General features: G+C 38.7%; 1 protein-coding gene across 48 annotated transcripts in view; it reads left to right on the top strand.

The window, feature by feature from the left end:
* The window catches only part of ATXN2 (ataxin 2), a 50014-nt gene that overhangs the window by 16415 nt on the left and 12212 nt on the right, over positions 1 to 21387 (top strand). For 7 of the 48 annotated variants that reach the window (XM_040648449.2, XM_015275563.4, XM_015275562.4 and 4 more), the window contains exons 7-20: positions 1221 to 1312; positions 3767 to 3964; positions 4477 to 4655; positions 6165 to 6374; positions 8412 to 8594; positions 10169 to 10357; positions 11082 to 11189; positions 11992 to 12062; positions 12780 to 13087; positions 13578 to 13641; positions 13744 to 13896; positions 15064 to 15130; positions 17008 to 17192; positions 17779 to 17911. In XM_040648449.2, the coding sequence (XP_040504383.1) occupies positions 1221 to 1312; positions 3767 to 3964; positions 4477 to 4655; positions 6165 to 6374; positions 8412 to 8594; positions 10169 to 10357; positions 11082 to 11189; positions 11992 to 12062; positions 12780 to 13087; positions 13578 to 13641; positions 13744 to 13896; positions 15064 to 15130; positions 17008 to 17192; positions 17779 to 17911 (2140 nt within the window). The remainder of the gene's footprint in view (positions 1 to 1220; positions 1313 to 3766; positions 3965 to 4476; positions 4656 to 6164; positions 6375 to 8411; positions 8595 to 10168; positions 10358 to 11081; positions 11190 to 11991; positions 12063 to 12779; positions 13088 to 13577; positions 13642 to 13743; positions 13897 to 15063; positions 15131 to 17007; positions 17193 to 17778; positions 17912 to 21387) is intronic. The other 41 variants (XM_040648468.2, XM_040648455.2, XM_040648454.2 and 38 more) reach the window with 14 other exon arrangements.

The raw sequence follows: 21387 nt of genomic DNA, 5'->3' as shown, positions 1-21387 counted from the left end.
TAAGTAATGCTTTTTTATTGGTTCTGATGATCTCTAGAAAGCAGGCTGCTTCTCTGGGTGTGCCTTGCAACAGACATTCCTTAATTTTAATCTAGTAATGAACTTGGAGCTAAAGATGCTGGCCTATATCACTGTATGTTCAGTCTTTGCTAGCGACAGCCCCAGCACTTTCTTAAAATTTGAATAGGAATATCTGGATTTCAGATGCCACTTTTGGCAAATATTGACAAGTGGCAGCTGTTGTGGTAAGGAACATGTTTGATTCAAGGACTGGCTGAAAAAGGAGCTTTTATTAAGAACTCCACATTCAGCAACGCACTGAAGTCACTTATGTTTAATCAGAGCCTTCCTGTCTGACGGTCACTGCATCTGTAAATGATGGTAAAATTGTGCTTAGCTAACTGTCTCAGAGCTAAGATGAAGGAAATTATTAGAAATCTGACCCATGGTTTAATAAGCACAGGTACAACCTCAGCAGATTATGCATCATTAGATGAAGAGTATGTTCTTAAATGGAGCTTCTTTGTACATCATTGCAGTCAGCTTTTACTCAACGGTGCATTCTTCTTAGCAAGGTATTCTGCTGCAGTGTGTTAAAGGCAAGAATGGAATCAAGTGATTGTGGAGAGTATTCACTTTGTCTTGGTGGAACAGTTACCCTGTCAATTTTGGTGTGTGTACTGTACAGCTGAGATTTGTTGGAATACTTAACGCTGTCAGTGCTTTTATGAAACATTCAAAATGTTTATCGTTTGTGAAGGTTAAAGCCTTGAGTGCTGCAGTAGCATACTTCATAAAGTGGGGAAGTTGCCCTGATCACCAGGAGTCTTCTGCCTGCAGTGTGTGTCTCAGATAATTGCATTAATAGTGCTTTTGGGAAGTGTCAGTGCTCGTCATGGCAAGGGACGCTCCTAACGTTCAGAATTGTGTACTACATGTTAGCCATTAACTAGTACAGACTGAGCATGGTGCTTTAAAAACAGAAACCAACCAACCACAAAACAAAAAAGAAACCAGCCTGGCTTTTTAGGATAAAGTACATACATCTGATGAACAAAGACCCCTGAAATAAGTTGTGGCTCTGCTAACTTTCTGGTATGAACAGTGAATTCCTAAGCCAAGACAAAAGAGCAAAAGGTTTGACTCCTACCACCAGCCCTTGATTTTAAGGGAATGTGTTTCCAATGACATTTTGAAAAACAAGCCTCATTTTCTTCTAGTCTAATGGATGGGATCCCAATGACATGTTTCGTTACAATGAAGAAAATTATGGTGTAATATCAACATATGACAGCAGTTTATCTTCTTATACGTAAGTTCCAAAATATTTTCTTATTAGATTTGTATTTAATGTTTTCCCTGGTGTGACAAAACTTGTATTCTCAAGATAATTTTATATACTTTCTAAGGTTGTGGAATCAAATAACTGAAAAAAAATAATGAATGAATAGTGCTTAAGAAACCTTGCCAGGTTTCTGTGAATAGTTTATGTAGCAATCTGTATGTATTCCCTTAAATGGGAACAGTTCATTCCTGTTGCAACATTTTCTGAATTTAGGCATGCAATAATGCTTGATTCTTAAAAAAAAAACTTGTACAAGTAGAGTGAAAAATACCAAATTGTGAAACTATAATATGTCTTTATGTAGCTGCCATATGCATAGTTTGTGTTTAACCCAGCAGAACAGTCTCATTAAATGCTAATTTTATTGTGATTTTTCATACTGTAGATATTGGAGTATTGAAATGCTGCTGATATTTCAAGGGGGTTTGTGCTGTGGATAACTTGTTTAGCAGACTTGTGCAGACCTAAAGTTTTAGTTACAATATAATAACAACTTGAGTATAGAAGAAGTATGAAGTCTGCTGTGCTTACTTTGGCAGCCTGGACCCATTCCCAGTAGTCTGCAGCTATAGTGTTCACTGCAACTACAACACAAACCGGTTGCAGATGTTGAACAGCCATCATGAAATATCTTTATTTTCCCACTCGTTTTACCCACAAAATATAAAACTTGGTTGTGAATGTTCAGGAATTGCAGTGATTATTTTTATTTTCCAATTTTTTTTCTGCACATCTCTTGTTCAACACTTTCTTTTTATTGTCACATTATAGATGTAGTTTAACAAAAGCTTAATTGGTTTATGCCTACATCCCAGGGAAGCTGTTCCTAGAGCAGTGAAGTAAACTGAAGTACTCTTTGTACTTCTGAACTTTAGTCTGCCATCTTTCCGTTTTATGAGTATAAATGGACACAAATTAAGAACATGAAGGTGACTTTAAATTGCTGGAGACAAATTCCATTATTTCCTAGCCAAGCAACTGGCTTTGCATTTTGTTGCTTTAGCTGGGAAACTTATTCTGATTTTCCAAGCATACAATGAGCAGCGGTCCAGCTAAATGCTTACCTGTGCAACTGAAGGATTGTATAGGGTTTACTGTTCATTTTATCTTCCCAGAGCTATGCATTAGCAGGTATAGTTAGTCAGTCTGCATAAAGACACAAGCTTGTGTTCTAGCAAGCATGCTCCTTGGCTGAGTTGATGGCTGCTGTGCTCACATGTATCTTATTTGTGAGCCAGAGCTTTGTGCTGGAGGCCCTGCTTTCTCTTTCATCCTCTTAGCCACCATTGATAATGGCAGCAGCTGGCCAAAAGTGTGTGTGAGGACGGGAGACTTCTGCTGCAGTAGCAGAGCTATGTGTTACAATCTGGCAAAGCCATTTGCTTTCATAGCCCTGCCACCAACACTTGAGTAATCTTGCATATATTGTTTCTTACTTGGGCTGTTTCTCCAACTACTTCCTTTGTTCTTTGTTTATATTATCCTAAATGTGTGCAGTACTGATTATATAATACCAAACATTGCATGGTCAGTCTCAGCTCTACCTATCTTATTCTAAAGTCAGTGAAGCAGCCTTCAGAACTTTGCAGTTTGAATCAAAATCAAAGAACAAAGTTATTTCATAAGACCTACAGGTGAAAAATGGCAATGACAGATAGACAGAAGGAAGTGTCAGAGCAGTTGTGTTCTTCTGTAGTTCATTATTTTAGTAATTAGTTGCTCGTATATTGAGTTCTTATTCAGTGGCTTTCCCACAAGGCTATGTATGCTTGTTGCAGTGTGGTGTTACCTTATATCGTAATACATAGAATGAATGGTTTTGAGGTTCCAGGACATGGCAAATGAGTCTTGAGTTTCTGGCCCCATGCTCTAAAGTACTGCATTCATCTTTTCTGCAGTTACTCATAACTGGAAGAACTGAAATGCAGTGACTAGACTTACTGGAGGATTAAGTTTGTAACTCTTAACTTCAGTGGTGTTGAGGACTCTTACATCTATTGTGAATGTGTAAATTGCTAAAGAAATTCAAATTTGGTCTCTTGAATTGGCTTCCTATCTAAATAATGGGCTAAGGCCTTTTTGTTGCTAATGTGCTCAACCCTGTTAAAAGTTGGAGACTTTGCATAGCCCCTACAGGGGCTGGGGAATCTGCACATCATATGGAAAAGCTCTGCATCCTGACCTCGGTTCTCTACGAAAGTAAATGGCACTGATTTTGTACATAATACCAAACCAGTCCAGGAGTATTGCTATCCTTAGAAAAGCATAGCAAGTCTCCTGGCTTAAAAACAGTTTGTGTGTTATTTTCTTTTTTGTTTTGTTTTTAATTTAACCCGTCTAGAATTAATGCTATATAATTTTGTAGGTTCTTTGTACTTTTGAATTCATTTCACATGTTCTTTGCCTTCCATTGTCTTTCAGGGTGCCATTAGAAAGAGATAATTCAGAAGAGTTTTTGAAACGGGAAGCCAGAGCAACTCAATTAGCAGAGGAAATTGAATCAAGTGCCCAATACAAAGCTCGGGTTGCCTTGGAAAATGATGAAAGAACAGAAGAAGAAAAATACACTGCTGTTCAGAGAAATGCTAACGAGCGAGAAGGTCATGGTGTGAACACTAGGTACTTGCATACACTATTCATAGTATTTTTATTTAAATGATGTACATATTTTGGTACAGTAGCAATTTACTCATTGAAACTGCGCTTTTTCAGCAGGGCTGATTAGGTTAGGAATCTTGTGTAAACAATCACTTGCTGGTTTTGGCACTTGTGCTGACTTGTACACCTCTCCTTGGCCCTGTATTATCTGTATTGAAACAGACTTCTCCGTTCTGATATTTCACTGTGGTGAATTCGTACCAAATTACAGGAAAAGGCAGTGGTTTCAGCATGTCATGGAGAATTTCAGGCATTAATACTAAAGTGTTCAGTGTCTGTGGGCTCTTAAGAAGTGGAAAGTGCAGTGAGTATCAAAGGATAATTCATGGGGTGAATATTTGATCAACATCTGATTGTATTTTGAACTTCTCTTGAGCTTGTTTTGAGAAAGATAGGGAGTAACAGCAAAGAGTTCTTAAACTCATTATCTTCCAGATCTTCCTCAACACTGATAGAAATTTGCTGTGTTTCAGGGAAAGTAAATACGTTCCACCTGGCGGGAGAAACAGGGATGTCCTGTCCTGGGGAAGTGGAAGACAAAATTCACCAAGGATGGGCCAGTCTGGATCAGGCCCACCAATTTCAAGGTCTGGATCCCACACTTCAGATTTCAGTCCTAACTCTGGAGCAGATCAAAGAGTAGTTAACGGAGGCAAGTATCTGAAGTTGAAATTAGTGTGCCTTAGAAAAGTGCAATAAATTGCCTAATTAATGTTGAAACTGCATAGGATATGGTTTTAGGATGTGTATTTAACAAGCTGCTCAGCATGCATCATTTAACACAGAGGTGGTGATTTTCATCTGGGTTTAACGTATTGATAACAAAACATTCATTTGAATGCATTGTATGTAGCTTTGCAGAGCAGCAGTGTCACTTATTTTCTACCTTTGTCTTAGATGATGGTGCAGTCTGCAGCTTTAAAGATGAAAAGATGCTTTTTTATATATATTTTTTAATACTACTGCTCAGCATTCTCTCAAGGAATAGCAATACTGACATCTAGTGAAAGGGAGGTGGTGGCTGTAATGGAGGAAGCATCCGCCTTCCTTCCTGGTGCTTGGATCAATTCTGCTTCCTATTATAGAGTAGAAAGCAACTTGCTGGCTTCACCATGATGTGGGTGAAAAAACCATTGATGGGAAACTAGGAGAAGTTATTACAGGAAAATCAATGAAGTCTTCTCTCCAAATAGTTACTTGAGTATTTTCTGCGGGATGCATAGGTAACATTTATGAATGGACATCACTAGGCACTGAATAGTGGAAATTGGTGATTTGTAAACTGAATACCAGTTTTTGAGAGATGGATTTTAGCAGTAGCCCACCTTTGAGGCATTGTTTTTATATGTTAAAAGTACTATTAAATGAGATTGCTGTGAATTAAAAATAATAAGAGTTAAAAAAAACCCAAAACATAATGCTCAAGTGCCTCTATCTGGAGAGGAAGTCAGAAATATTTAAAGGTAAGTGAAACCTTCTTCTTAAGTAGATTAAAAAGGATGTACAACAGTCTTTCCCAAAACAAGTTGGAATTTGTGGTCTGTGCCATCCTATTACTTCACTGAATCAACATCATACCCTTAGCATACTCAAAATGGCTTATAAATAAAATGTCTTTGGTTTGAAAACAATGAACCCTATATCCTAGATTAAAATACCACATTAATACTGCAGATAACTGATAGAGGCATAGATGTCAGGATTCAGACACTGAACACCGCTGTTTTTTGTAAAGATACAGCTCCTAGAATTGATACTGCTCATCATTTGGTTTGGAAGTAGCAGTTTGTGCATTCAGTCCTGCACATGAACTGCTGTACGAGAACCTCTGGTAGCTGATGGAGGACCCATGCGTACTGTAGAACATATATATGATAGGCTAACAGATCAAACTTTACTGTCTATTCCTTAGTAGTATTTGTAGATCCTAATTAACCCTTTGGGGAGTTTGTGACATTCAGATATTAAATTTGACCTGAAGCAGAGAGAAGAACCTTACAGACACTATTTTATTGGTTGCAGAAATAAATTAACCTACCCCCAAAGGGTTAAACATGAGAAATCATTTTGTCATATTTTACTTTTTTTTTTTCTGTTGACCTTTTTCCCCATAATTTTTCTTTAGTTTTTATACTTTCCTTCATATCATTTGTTCTGTCAGGTGTTCCCTGGCCATCGCCTTGCCCATCTCCTTCCTCTCGCCCACCTTCTCGCTACCAGTCAGGTCCCAACTCTCTTCCACCTCGGGCAGCCACCCCTACACGGCCGCCCTCCAGGCCCCCCTCGCGGCCCTCCAGGCCCCCGTCTCACCCCTCTGCTCATGGTTCTCCAGCTCCTGTCTCTACTATGCCTAAACGCATGTCTTCAGAAGGTACAATACCACGATTTGTTCATGTTTTTGTTTGTCTTTGTTTAACTCCTTTGTGAGTTTAATTACAAAATTGTTTTTCCTCTTCATTACTTAACCTATAATTTGTGTTTAACTTTAGTTTATCAGACTATTTCTATTAACCTTTTTATTTGAAGAGCTTTACAAAAACAAAATAAAGCTGTGAAATTTCCCAAGTTGGTATGAAATAAACTCAGCTTTGTAAACGCTGCTCAGTGTCTTAACCAACAACAACATGCAGGACCCGATAAGTATAGAGAGCACTGTTAGGAATATCAAATTCTAATAATCTAAAAAAATATATGAAGACAGTTGTTTCACAAAAAGCAGTTTCAAATTTAACTAAAATGATTCAATCACCTTTTGCTTATTAAAAAAAAAAAAAGAACACTATATTTAAACAAGTGCAGTGTGGAATGGGATAGGATGAGCTGCTTCAAAGATATATCAGTAGAAAACATGAGGTGTAAGTTTGCATTGAGGCAGGACAAATCCCTAGTAGCCAGATGTATGCAGGGAAACTTTGACACATGATCCTTGGTAACTGTATGCAGTAGAATCTGAACTAAATGGATTTGTACTCTGAGGGTACAGTAAAGAAAAATCTTTTAAAAGTGCACTCAAAAAAAAAAAAAACAACCAAACCAACCCAACCTGTCCTGCACAGCACAGTCTGGCAATCCTGGAAAAATGTAAACTGGTTCCCTAAGCTCCCTGGAAACGTGCATTCTCTCTGCTATTGTAGGCTCTGCTGGAGCCAGGTGAGAGAAGCGTGCTCATTGGATCAGTAGCATGTTCTACAGCTTGCCTGATAAATGCTCAGCATGATCCATAACCGGAAAGTGGACAGTAGCAAACATGTCTGCATGGTGTTCTGCTGCCAATTAAATTTGTCAGTGTGAGATTTCTTTGAAGTAGCAAGATATAAAGAATCCGTGTACAAATTCAGTTATTTTTTGAGTACTTGTGATTGACTTGTCAGGCATGCAGTGAACTGCTTACTGCAACATGAGAATTGCTGGGAAGTGTATTCTGTAAAATACTTGCCTGTGTATAATTTGGATTAAAGCGTGCTTTAGATTCATGATTAAAATAGAGGCTAATGTTTAAAGTTTTATATAACCGGAAGAGGTACTTGGTATTTTAGAGCCTTATATAAATGAAACCAGGAAATTGCTACCTGTACTTCTGTTACTGATCTAAATGAAAAATGAACTGTAATCAGCTAGATTGTCTTATGCTCATGCACCATTTTTCCTTTTAGGGTATCAACATTTGAGTCTGATCTTGTAAAGAAAATGTTGTTAGGATGTAGAGACTGTATGGCTGCTTAGACTTGAGTATAACTTTTCTGTGGCAGCTGTATAAACTGTTCAGAATTACTGTATTCTCTTATGACTTCAGCTTCTGGTGTTAAACATGCATGACTGGAACCTTGGGATAACAATAACTTGTTTAGTTGCAATTTTGCTGACTTGTTAATGAATTGTGACCTGCTGCAGGCAATTCAGCCTCTATGCAGAATGATCTGCTGGAATTCCCCAACAGTGTTGGTCAGCCAGTGTTGGCAGCTGCTCTCTAAATCAATGTTTGGCATCACTGACCACCTGACAAAAATAATGCAATCTTTTTGTTTTGTTTTGTTCTCTTGAAAATGTTTGATGGCCCAGAACTGTGATTATCCAGCAGGAGATGGGCCACTAATTTATTCTTGGCTTTTCTTGCTGTAAGCAATATTGGATACTTGGATTCAAATATTGTAAATCACTTCTGATAAAACTTTTAAATATCAATGAATATACTTTTACTTAGTAAGGTAATGAGAATGCTGCTAGTCTGGCTGGACCAATGACTTGATCTTTTTGGTCTCATAGATCCCTGGTTCTAGTCTATGCCATTGTGATTGTATTATTGCGAGTTACTAGGTCAAATCCACTTCTATAAACAGACAGTATACTTGAGTATGCTTTGTGATGGATGTTGAGTACTTATTGTGTGGGGTTGTCTTCTTTTTCCCAGGGCCTCCACGGATGTCTCCTAAGGCACAACGGCACCCTCGAGGTCACAGAGTCTCTACTGGTAGGGGTACAATTTCAAGTGGCTTAGAATTTGTATCTCATAATGCACCAGGGGAAGCATCTACTACTGCAGTGGCACGAGGCAGCCCTTCAGGTGGGACGTGGTCATCAGTTGTCAGTGGGGGTAGGTAAAGCTTGGCTTATTGCAGATGGCTTGCCAGGGGTACCTTAGAGTCTTAATGCTAAGCAGAGTACTGCGTTTCTAGGCAATTCAGGCTCTGAATACACTGGTCTGCTAACTTAGCTTGCTTAGATGTAGCTGGAGAAGGGTGTTACCAGGTAGTTTAGTGAAACAACTGGTGAGTTGATGCTTAAAGTATAATATTGTCTGAATTGCAGAGAGGGTAAGTCAGTTGCTGTATGAAAGGAAGGAAAAATGTGGGAATTAGTTGTTGAAAGAATTAAACTTCTGGCATGTTACTGAAGGAGATGAGAAAAAGTTAAGATACTTTTCTACTGAATCTGTTTAGTGACAGCATAGCTGGATTGTACTGGTTTACAAAGGAGTGAGGCATTTGGGCAGAGGAAGGTTACAAGAAAAGATGCAGTGATACTCAAGTGAAGTTGTACTTTTTTTCTTTAAAAAATGATGCAGATTTCAAGTGGTTGCTTTGTGTTTGTTGCAAGTACTGTAGTAGCAGATATAGTCAATGTCTTTTCTGAATCAGCTAACGCTTTTTTTTTTTTTTTTTTTCATGTTTGACTTTAAATGTAAAGCTCAGTCTTGTGACAGCAGCCCTGGTTTTGTAGTTGGGACTGTGTTCTGGTCAGTCGTCAGCAGCTGAGCGCTTTCTTGATTCCAGGTGCAAGTGAGCAACAGTTCAGAGTCTGATACTTCCTAGTGGTGTTAGAATTCTAGAGAATGGCAATGGGAAAGCTTTTAGAAAGCAAATATGACTCACTGCCTAACGCATAGACAACCCCATAGACCTGGTTGCTTTGTGGAAAAGTTCTACACGCTTCTGTTCTGGCATTCTCTCCAATTCATCTTTCCTCTCTACCCCAATTTTATATATCAGTGACATGCAAGTAGAACTGTTAAACAGCTTACTTTTCTTTCTTCTTGCTCACTTAAAGTTTATGTATGAATGTATGACATAAAGGAACTAACTAGCCACTGTGGGATGAGCAGGAAGCAGGAGGTACAACTTACCTTTTAAAGAATAATATACAGCTTTCTTTGCTGCTTTAATGCAGGGACAAAAGTGGACATCGAATCTTCTTTCAGTGAGATATGCTGGGTTGTTTTTGTTTTTTTTTGCAGCTGGCAGACCTCCAAAGGAGGGCACACTCTAAAGTGGAAGGTGGTGGTTGTTTTTTTTTTCCCTCCAGCCTTCCAAAAATGTTTTGTATCTGTTTGCATGGAGATACAACCACCTTTTTCTTTTCTGTCTGAAACTTTGTTAATGTGAGCTCTTGTACCACTGAGGGACAAGAGACCACATTGCAGTTTCTTGGTGGATCTGCAGGGCAGTGATGTATGTTAGGGGACAATCTGCAGGAAAATGGCACTATTTATCTGAAATGCTGCATTGTAAAGGACTAGGAGATGTACCTGAAAGGTAAACAGGTCTTCAGTCACTAGATAATGTTCCATTGAATATTTTAAAGCATGTTCTTAGTCATTTTAAAATTAAGCAAACTGCTGAGCAAATGAGGAAACTTATCCTATAACTGTTTTTTCCTGTTTGTTTCTAGTTCCAAGATTATCCCCTAAAACACACAGGCCTAGGTCTCCAAGGCAGAGCAGCACTCCTGCAGGACCAGCTCTGCCTTCTCCTCAGCCTGGTACTATTCCCACTGAATCTGTTGCCATGCCTGTTCCAGCTGCCTCTCCGACACCTGCCAGCCCTGCATCCAACAGAGCAGTTACCCCTTCCAATGAAGGTGAGTAACCCTCACTAGCTGGCAGGTGCTTCCTTTGCCTCATCTCTGAAAATGAAAATGCCTTTACAAGACCAAAACTGCTTTATTAAATTATGGGAAAAATTCTGACTGATATGTTTGATTTTTCTATGTACTGAGTTCCTCTTTTCCCCGTGATGATGACTTTAAAGTAAGGTTCAAAAGGCTTCTTAGTTAGACTGTATACTTAATTTCCTCTGCCCTTTAGGAAGTGTGGAAGTATGGGTGTTTGACCTAATTTGGACTTCTTTTTTTTCAAATGGAATTTTTTTTGCTATTTTCTCATTTGAAGAAACTCATATCACTGATTTCTTAGAATATTATAAACGTAGTGAAAGAACAATCATTTCAAGAGCACAGTCATAGAGATCTGGTTCTCAAGTCTTTGTAAAATTACATATGAAGAGCTTTTCTATGGGAAATAATTTCCTTTCATTTTAAAGTTTTTTTCAGCCTAACTAAGGATCTGTGTGTGATTGGGAGGAGTGTGGACTGGGACACTTTCATTTGGCTTAATAACCATAGGATGGGCAAAGAGGAAGGGCAACTCTCCAGGCCCTAAAGAGATAGCAGAAAATGTGTAACATAGAGATTTTCTTTTGTAAGCTAAACATGGTTAAATCTCTCTTTTGTTCCTATCTTGTCATCTCTTTTTAATCAGTTTTAGTTGTGTATCAGAGAATAACTTTGGCAATTTCTTTTCTAGCTAAAGATACCAGGCTTCAGGACCAGAGGCAAAATTCTGCAGCTGGAAACAAGGAGAATATAAAGCCAAGTGAGACTTCTCCTAGTTTTCCTAAACCTGAAAGCAAAGGTTGGTATCAAAAGCTTCCGTAAGTACTTGAGTGATGTATAATTCTGAGCACTAAACCTGCTATATTGACTAGTTTAGTTAATGTTTTAAGGAAGACTTTGAGGCAATCTGTCTTGGGTGTTGTATAGTGAAAATGAGATCGTGCAGTTCTAAAGTGACAAAGACCTACAATTTTAAGTGTTGACTCATTTCATCTACACACAGCATGGAGAAATTCATGTGGATGGCGTGTTTTTTGTTTTTTCCTTTTTTCTTTTTCCTCCTGGTCTGGATGGGGTTTTTACTTAGAGCTGTGCACACAATACTTCTGCTTATTGTGATCCATGCAGTTTTTTATAACTACACGTCTTCCTATTACGCCTTAACATTGCCTTTTTCTCTGCAGCATTGCTTGTTATTGCATTTCTCATAAAAATCTTTTTACGTTGTGGAACTTGATCAGCATTTCAGCTTTAACTGATATTTTCTAAATGCTGGCATGTTATGCTTTGAGGGTTCTATTGCATGCTTCTTTGTGTTCATCTGGGTTCTGCAGTCCTTATACCTCAGGGCTTCTGTCTTAGTGTGTAATGTGTTAGAGCTACAGATGTGTCAGTTACATAATGCCATGCTTTTACAGACTATTTCTGTGTCCTCATACATGCAGTTTGTGGGATGATACCAAATTGCAGTTAAAGTGATGTAGCTGTTTTTAATTTGTAGATATGCAAGCATTATCTTTTTGCAAATTTAGAAATGTGGGGGTTATAGATGAAAACCTGAATTAGAGATGGTTGGACAATTCTGGTCTTGTGTTTGGCAGGTGTATCTCCAATTGTTTCAGAACATAGAAAACAGATTGATGATTTAAAGAAATTTAAGAATGACTTTAGGGTAAGTTTCTCTGTGTGCTAACTTAATGCTATCATAGCTCTCACGCATCCAGATTTCTTTAATGAACTGAATACACTGCATATGTTAATGGGGAAACATTTCCTTAAAACTTGTGCTCAGTTTGTGAAAATGTCCATAAGAGCTCACACTGAATGTTATAAAATTCATTGCTAAGTCTTGCTTGTCTGATTGCCTAATGCACAAGTGTGCATAATCAGCTTAAAGACCATACACCAAAAATGCTGCTCAAAACCTGTGTGATAATTAGGTACAGAGAATTAACACATCTATGCTGTGTTTGAAAAAGCTGCTTCAAAGTTTAATGGAAGGTTTTGCTGAGGAAAATTGGAGACAAATATCTTCTGTTCCACTGCGTGTTTCCTGGTTGTAATGATTTACTAAATCAGGTCAGCTTTTGAAGAGTTACTGTTAAATGACATGGAGGGGGCTGAGTCTGAGGCGTGGTCTTAAGCTTTCCTGTCACTTCCTAATCAACATGTAGGTCAGACAAGCTTCTGAATAGCTTCTTGCAGAGTGTAGGCTTAAAATGTTGTCAGTGTTGTTTTTTTTTTTTCCTACCAGAAATATATTTTTGAAAAGGTCATTTCCAAATGATTATGGTCTATGGGACTGTATTGTACTCAGTGATGGTGTTAGGTTGTCGTTTCTAGTTTTGTGTATTAATTTAATGGACATATACCTTGGGTTCTTTTCCAGTTACAGTCAAGTTCCTCTTCAGATGCAGTGGATCAGCTGCTAAACAAAACCCGAGAAGGTGAAAAATCGAGAGATGTAGTTAAAGAAAAGACAGAACCAGCCCCTAAAGAACCTATCATAGAAACTGGCAGTAATACTAACTCTAACGGTGGCAGTAGCAAACCCAATAGTCCAAGTATTTCTCCATCAATAAGTAATAGCTCTGAGCAAAAGCGAGGGCCTGAGGTAACTTCACAAGGTGTACAGACATCTGGGCCTGGAAGCAAACAAGATAAAGAGGATAAAGAGGAGAAGAAGGATACTTCTGAGTGAGTAACTATGTCTTTTAGAGTAAGCAAATCTGTTATTAGCATTTAATTGTTAGTACAAAAGCTATTACGAACATGTAATATCCTAATGTTTATATGGCTGATGTAATTTGTCTCTTAATTGAGCAAAGGAAACAGCAGATGAGATGCCTGTGCTGAATGAAAACCGTCTTATGAGTCAGTGGTAGAGCTGCGAGTATAGCTGTAGTCCTCTTGATGTCTGTTCTATGTCTAGATGATGATTTAAGTGTTTTTTTGCCTCATGTGAACTGAAGTATCAACAGCAGGAAAACTTCTTTATGGAGAAGTGCAGTAAGAATAGTGTCAGTGAGAGTGGCTTTTTGTATGCTGTGTTGAGTTCTCAGAAATCTGACTCACAGATGGAAACGAAATATTTAATCTCTATAGATTTTTAATTGCTAGGAAGTTCTGCATAGGTGCTGTAGTGGAATAATGCTCAGTGTTATTTTTTGCTGTTCTTTCTGTTTAGGCAAGTTAGAAAATCAACACTTAATCCTAATGCAAAAGAATTCAACCCTCGATCTTTTGCTCAGGTAAGTTATTTGATACTGTTTAACACTTGCTCAGGGGCAAACCTTTTACTTGGAGTACAGTCAAGCTAATCTTACATATGCATTGCTGAACTCTGTTTGTAGCCGAAGCCTTCTACTACACCAACCTCCCCTCGCCCACAAGCTCAACCAAGCCCTTCCATGGTGGGCCATCAGCAGCCAACTCCAGTGTACACTCAGCCTGTTTGTTTTGCACCAAATATGATGTACCCAGTTCCAGTGAGTCCTGGCGTGCAGGTACTGTGCAGCATGTGATGTAAATTTGTTTACTCTTTTCAGATGATTGTCAGCCAAGAGGGGAGACTTAGGGCATCTAAGTTAAGAGAGCGCAATAGTACACATTGTATTACTCCTGTAAATACGGGAACAATTACATTGTTGTTCAGTTTTAGCCATGTAAATACTGACTTTCCCCCAGTGGCCTTTCAACCTGAGAGCTATAATAGTCTCAAACACTTGTAAATTCCAACAGCTGTTACTTGCATTTATTGTTAATCTGTGCAGACCTCCTCCCCCTTGCTCCCAGCACAGTACTGCTAACTTAAGTTTTAAGCAACTTTTTTTTTTGTCCTCAGCTTCCAGCTGCGTCCCACTAATTTCTGGTTGTTACAGAGATCACTAGGCTTTCAGACCTAACTGCTATAAAGTTGTCTGATTTAATACATTGCTTGCAGTAGTAATGCTAGCATTACTTGGCTGGTTATTGGAAACCATATGGTCTTGGTTGGTTGTGTGTGCGGACTTAGTCACAGTGGTGAAAGAAAACATAGGTTAGGCAGAGTTCACTAAACTGTATTGGACATCTGGAATATTTTTTTGTCTCTCCTCCTTTTGCTCAAAATGGTTGTTGGTTATTAAAAAAATGTGGCTAGCAGTCCTAACTTTGTGGTTAAAGCTTTTGGTAGTGGAGGAAGAGATCAATTTTATGCTAACTTTGCTCTCATAATGTGTTAACAAAACACTCAGTATGCTCAGAATGTGTTAATGAGTAATTTAGTTGTCAGCTTCAACAAGATCACAAGAGCTCTTCTTGTTTGGAATAAAGGAGTTTGCAAGAAACTTCTACGAGGCTTCAGTGTTATGTTTAACCTAAGGCATTACGTTTGTATAAATAGTCTCTGAAAAGAGTTTGAAAACTAGGATATGGTGGGTCTTGAAACCAATTTCATGGTAGAAACTTATTACAAAGCGTTCTGATATGCCATGATGTATGTTGTGTTTGTCACCTAACCGTGTCAGTAAAGTTTTATGAAGAAAAAAGGGCTTCTAATATTATTAGAAGTCATTGTATTTCTTTTTTATTTTTTGACTCAGAGTAAAACGTCTGAAAGCTGTTAACCCCAACACAGACACATGCACATTTTTAAAAGGAATATTTAGCTTAAACTCCTTCTTCTGTTTCAGCCTTTGTATCCTATACCCATGACGCCCATGCCAGTGAACCAAGCCAAGACATATAGAGCAGGTAAAGGTGAGAATAATACTGCCTGTTTGGTTCTTAGTTTGCATGCAGCATGAACAAAATAACAACTGTTTGTGTATTTTCTAACCCATGTGCTTTTGTTTTCAAATTGAGATTTTAAATATTATTCTTAATGAAGGTGAGTTGAGTGGAAATAGGCATTTCTATCTAGGTAACGTAATTTGGCCAAATCCATTGTAAGTTTGAGTAGCATGACATTTCTGCTTTTGGAATTTGATTTAACAAACTGGAAAAAGTCTCTGTTACTTGAAAAATTAATGTAAGCTGTTTTTCCTCTTATTTGCCATAAATTATTACAGATCCCTTTAAAAGGGAACTTGGTGTATTCTTTGTACTGATTTGCAGCAGAGCCCTGAGTGGTGCCTTAACAGTGTTTTTGTCACTGAGAAGAGTCTGTTTTTTCAGAAGGAGTATAGTTACACATCTGCAAATAACCTTTTCTTGGTTCCAGTTTGTTCTTTTGCATTCCCTCTGCAACAGTAACTGAACAGCTGGACTAAGAATGCCATGATTTTAGCAAGTGACACCTGTGGCTGTGTGTGTGGTGAGATGCAGTCATCTCTTCAGTGCAGAGAAGGAGCAAAAACCCACAATGGTCTTGTTTTCATAGCCCTGTTTCAGATATTGCTCTAATTTGACATAGTGCATGCTTTCTTGCAGCATTGTACAGTGGTTCGTGATGGTAGGGCCAGCTGCTGCGATAGGAAATTATTTGAAAGAGCAGTTTTGCTGTTTAGAAGTAAAGAAGTGGCCTTTTTGAAAGCAGGGAAGGCAAAAACCTGCAATGTATTTCTGCTTTAAATACACTAGCTTCACTGTGGTCTGACTAATGAAATCTTTCGGTTGCTAATGCTGATTGTTTTAATTAGAAGTGTACTGATGGGTACTCCTGCCCTGTGAGGCCCGTCTCTGTTCCAAATTCCTTTCCAGTGTCAGTATTTCCTCTGTATCCGTTCTGCGTGCAGCATAGCCCTGAGGAAGCCTTTACCCTCTTCAAGTTGTATTGTGTATTTACTTTTTTCATTTGCTGATTTGCAGTGTAAACATAATCATTATTGAGTGAATTTACTGACATCTTCAACATTTCCCTCTCCCTAAGAGCTCTGACAACATTGCACTCTGCAGTGGAGTTTACAGGTGCTTTAGTTAGCTTAGTTATTAATTACACACTCACTACATCGAACTGGAGCTCACCTAGAGCTATTGTGCCCTGTTGCTTAGTCCCACACTATGGCACTCTGCCCTCTTAATCTTTTCTCCCTTCCAGTTATTTCTGTTTCTTTTCTTCCTGTGGATTGATTTGTGCCCTTCAAGTGTAGACTGTGACCTGAAAGTTATTTTATGCTATTTTATGCTATCCTGAAGGATAGCACAGAGATTAAGAGATGCAAATGCCTAAAATTGCAGCTGTGTGGAGACCTTTATTCTCCTCTGCCATGAGCACAAGTAATGTTAACACTCAGCTTTCCAGTTGATGGAGCAGTTGCTGAGTAGTTCCCATAGAGAATAAATTAAGCCTTTTGAAGAGGATAGGATCAAACTGAATTAATGTAGGTGTCCTGACATAACCCTTCTCTTGTTGATTCTTGTCAGTCTCTTTCTCTCTTCACCTTTCTTTCTTCACAGAATAAACAGGCCTGAGTTTGTGGCTGTGTATATGTTTTTTAAAAGACAGTGATGACAAATGTTTCTTAGAGGAACTCCTTTTTGTGTTGTTGCTTACTGGTAGAGCTGTAATATGGAGGTTAAAAATGAGAGTTGAGGAGCTTCCGTTTGGTAACAGTGGCACTGTAATGTAAAAGCTTTGAGTAAGACTAACATTTTTCATCCTGTATTTCTAATGCATGGTGCTTTTTGCTTTGCAGTACCAAATATGCCCCAGCAGCGGCAAGACCAACATCATCAGAGCACCATGATGCACCCTGCCTCAGCAGCAGGCCCTCCAATTGTAGCTACACCACCTGCTTATTCAACACAGTATGTTGCATATAGTCCCCAGCAGTTTCCTAATCAGCCTCTTGTGCAGCATGTGCCACACTACCAGTCTCAGGTAAGAGATCTTTTGGTGTATGTGATATGGTACGACAAATATATAAGTGGCTCAGTCCCAAATACCACATTGTCTCCGGTCTTAAGAAGTCATTCAGTCTGGAAGGTTTCTCTATTCTGGAGCATATTTGGTATTGTAATGTGCTTCAAAGCCTTTAACAGTTTTAAGGTCAATTTAGAAGTTGTCATTTATTATTGATATTACCTTTTTGAGCAATTCCTTTCAGGTCAGAGGCAGGACATCTAGTTATGCTCTGAAAATAAACAAATTGTACTCTGAGTTCAAAGGCTTTTTAATAAACATACTTAATTGGATAAATGTGATTATGTACATAAACTTACGTAATTAGAGTGGCAGAAATTAGACATGCCAGTGCTTTTTGTCAGTTTCTAATCCACTGCAGAAAACATCTTTATGTTCTTAGAGCAACTGGGATAAGCATGATAGTACGAAATTCTTGGTTTGCCCTGTGTTTTCAGTAAGGCCCAGCTATTGCTCTTTCTAAATACGTAATTATTGTTTAGATCACACTAGTTTCTTGTAATTATCTTAACTGCCTGTTTTTTCTTATTTCTGTTGAATGCAGCATCCTCATGTTTATAGCCCTGTAATACAGGGCAACGCTAGAATGATGGCACCACCAACTCATGCACAGCCTGGTTTAGTATCTTCTTCTGCAACACAGTATGGTGCGCATGAACAGACGCATGCTATGTATGGTAGGAAACGTTTTGTGTTATATGTAACTTTTTAAGCTCTTATGTTGTGCAGGGATATATTTAAATCTCGAGTTTCAAATATGGGTATCACTCAAAATTACACCAGTAAATGTGGTTTATATATCATAAGATGATGAGCAAAGCATTGAAAACTGAGCCACCTGGTTAAAATGAAAACTCGAGTGTGCTGATTTCAGTAGGATGCCAGAGTGACCAAGATGAAATTTCAAGCTGGGAGCTGCTAAAGAATATCTGCTGAAAGAAGTTTGTTCAAGTTCTCTTGATGCCCTTGACACAACATCCCTTGATTGTTTCTTGTTTATAAGTAGGACTGGTTTTATTGCAAGGCTATGACCTCAGTTTCAAAACTTGACTTTAGTTCTGACAACTAGTGAAATGCTGTCTTTATGGTACTACTAGCATTATTAACAGTATGAACACTACTGTCTAAGCAAAATAAAACTTGTGTTGCTTACCTTTCTTTTTTGGTAAGTCAAGATTTAAGTATTTGAAACAACTCATGTATTGCTTTGACTTTGGTCTTCAGCATTATCAGATGAGCATATTTCACTTAGAGTGAAATGGCGAAAATGTGGGTTTCCTTGTTACAAACTATAATGTGAGAACTTCTAAAGCATTACAAATGTATGATAAATCAATGCCCCTTTTGGAGGGAAAGCCTCACTGCAAAACATGCTATGGAAAGAGGTAGAATCAAGGTTGCTAGAAGGCTTGAAAATTGTCATAAATTGTCAAAACGACAGATGGTCTCTTGAAAACATGGCATTTCAATACTTGTTACAGCATCTGAGGAAGACTTTTATTGGGTCACGTATATTATTGACTTAGATTCTAATAAAAGATTTTCTGTACCTTTAGACATCTTTGTATGTTTTCCGGTGCTTAGTTTTACTCTAATACTTAATGGAATTCCATGATGTGTCATGAAAACTTAACAAGGCTAAAAATCTGAAATTTAGTGTGACATTAATTTTGATTTAAACAAATCTGTGTCTTACCCATCTGAAAACATCCTGTCAGATCTCTGCAGTAGTATGGTAACATAGTAAAGAAACAAAAATAATAGAGAGAAACCTTTTTTGCTATTTGAAAAAACACCTCAGCTCATTTGTAATAAAGTTGAACTGGGAAGCTACATGAAGAGCTTAAGTCTTTCTCTCGCAGGTCCTTACTAAATGTATTACTTTGATCTTTTCAACTCTTGTGCTTGAGGTGTCCATGTAAACAGATCTTCTGTTTGCTTTTTCATTAGATTAAATAGAATTCCAATACAGTGAATGATCAAAGGCTTTCAGACCTTTATTGGTGAAAACTCTCCTCTCAAACCCTGATTAAAATAAAGCTAGATGTGAGAGAATCTCAGAAGCTTCATTCAGAATGGTTGCTTGCTACTTCCTAGCAATTTCCCACTGTGCACCATCCTTCTCTTCCATAAGCACTGGGTTCTACAGCATTGAAGTAGAAGCCTTTTCCACTTGGTTGGCTCTGATCAGAAGTCTGCATAGTTTTTTTCACTGAGATTCTAACTTACAACAGTTAGTTCTCATTTTGTGTTGGTTTTCTGGCTTATCTGTTGTAGGTATGTGACCAGCTACCGGTATGCACAATTAAGCTGAGTCAAAATTGAGAATTCTTTAATATTTCCTTCCACGTAATTCAAACAATACTTTTCCAAGAGCACCTAATTTACAGAAATTGCATGTCTTTGTGTTCTTTCAACTGCCTACTGGTGACTCTTCCAAACATTTCCCCACCTTCTCAGTAAATGACCAAGCACTTAAAATTCTTGTTTATAGAAAACATTTGGCCCAGTTGGATCATGAACTCCATATGAGACACTTTTTTTTTTTGGTCTTGCCGTGTGTAAATGTGTTTATTGCCTTGTGAACATGGATTGACTCAAAGTTTACAGTTAGTTACCCATGGAGTGACTTCAGGTATAGCGCATCACTCTTGATTCCCAGGTTTTGCAAGGCTTTCATGTGTTACTCAAAGACCTTGCCTAGGCTGATGATATTTCCTGAAAATGTGTCCATCTGTAAGATAACTGACTTCCGTTTATCAATACGTGACTGCTTGGAACAAATGTAGAATTGCCTAAGGTAGTAGATGAATGCTGCTTATGGAGTGAAGTGCTGACAAGCAACTTGCTGGAATCGTTCCCTTCGGTTTGAGTGAGAGGTAGTTTTGAATGGTAATATACAAAGGTATTTATAACTTACATTCCGTATTTTGGGGATCTTAAGCTTACCTATGGAATCTTTGAGCTAAATATACCACCACACACTGATTCTGAGTCGAATTTGGTCCTCTTTTGGAAGCAGTTTGAAAATCCAGAATAACAACTTCCTGAGAAACAGCCATTGCTGCTTTTGATTTCGGAGCATTTGCTCAAGCAAGTTCTCACATTTCCCTTTGGCTCTTTAAAATAGCAGTCTGATCTATTTTTATTTTTATTCTCTGACTTCCCTCCCCACCCCCCATTCATATCTGGACTCAGTGGGTTACAGTGTCCTTTTATCCTTCAAGGTTCTGGTGCTTCCTTTGAGATAATTCTTGCGAAATTCACTCCATTTTTTTCCTGTGTATGTGGTAGAAAGAAGATGTCTACAAGGACAGCTGCGCTGAGCCGTGGGGGTTGGGGCACTGCTTATGAGGTGTTCTTAAGGTGTGAAATGTTTTCTGGTGAGCTCTGAAACTCCATCTTCTTCAATGGTTTGGGACAAGTGAATGCCTGTGGCAAGCAGCAGCTGCCTGGCAGTGAGGAGGAATGCTTGTTGGTCCTCACTGCCGCGAGTTTGGTTTTTGTTTTCGTTCCTGTCTCAGGAAGTGAGTTCTCAATTCCAAATACACATAGTGACTTACACTTGTTGATCTGCACTTTTTCATTTTGAAGCAAAATATTTTTGTCTAATGGGATATTTCTGCACTTCTGGGATTTCTTTGCAAGTGCCCTGCTTGTGTTCCCCAGCTGCTGCTGACAAGAGAAGCAGAGAAGCCGAGCAGCTCAGCTGCACTCACCACAGGCCCATCTGAGCACACAAAAGGAATGTGTAAATCCTTGGGCTTTCCCCCTCAGAACATGATGGGGACGGCTCACACAGCCCTCTTTCACCTTGTCAGCCAGTCAGACCATACAGATGGCTCTTACACATTTTGACTCGTAAGTTCTGGAGACACGAGCTTCCCTTAGCAAGGGAAGTTGACACGCGGGTTCTGCTGGAACAGGGCAGCACGCACGCTGATAGCTGCCCCACACATGCCCTGTCACACCAACCCATCCTCACCCTGCACGTAGGTTTCAGGACACACCACCTTCCACAAAGTGTTGGCTCTGTATGGTCCATATTGCTGCTCTGGTCAAGTTTGATGGCTCACGGCTTGCTCCTATGTCGCCCAAAGACACAGCTTGTCCCGTGGCGTTGGCAGAAAATCTGGTTATCTAAGCTGAGGGT

This window comes from Gallus gallus, chromosome 15 (genome assembly GCF_016699485.2).
Source record: "Gallus gallus isolate bGalGal1 chromosome 15, bGalGal1.mat.broiler.GRCg7b, whole genome shotgun sequence".
In the NCBI taxonomy this organism is placed as follows: domain Eukaryota; kingdom Metazoa; phylum Chordata; class Aves; order Galliformes; family Phasianidae; genus Gallus; species Gallus gallus.
Note: the sequence above shows the minus strand (reverse complement) of the source record. Positions and strands in the feature narration are given on the sequence as shown.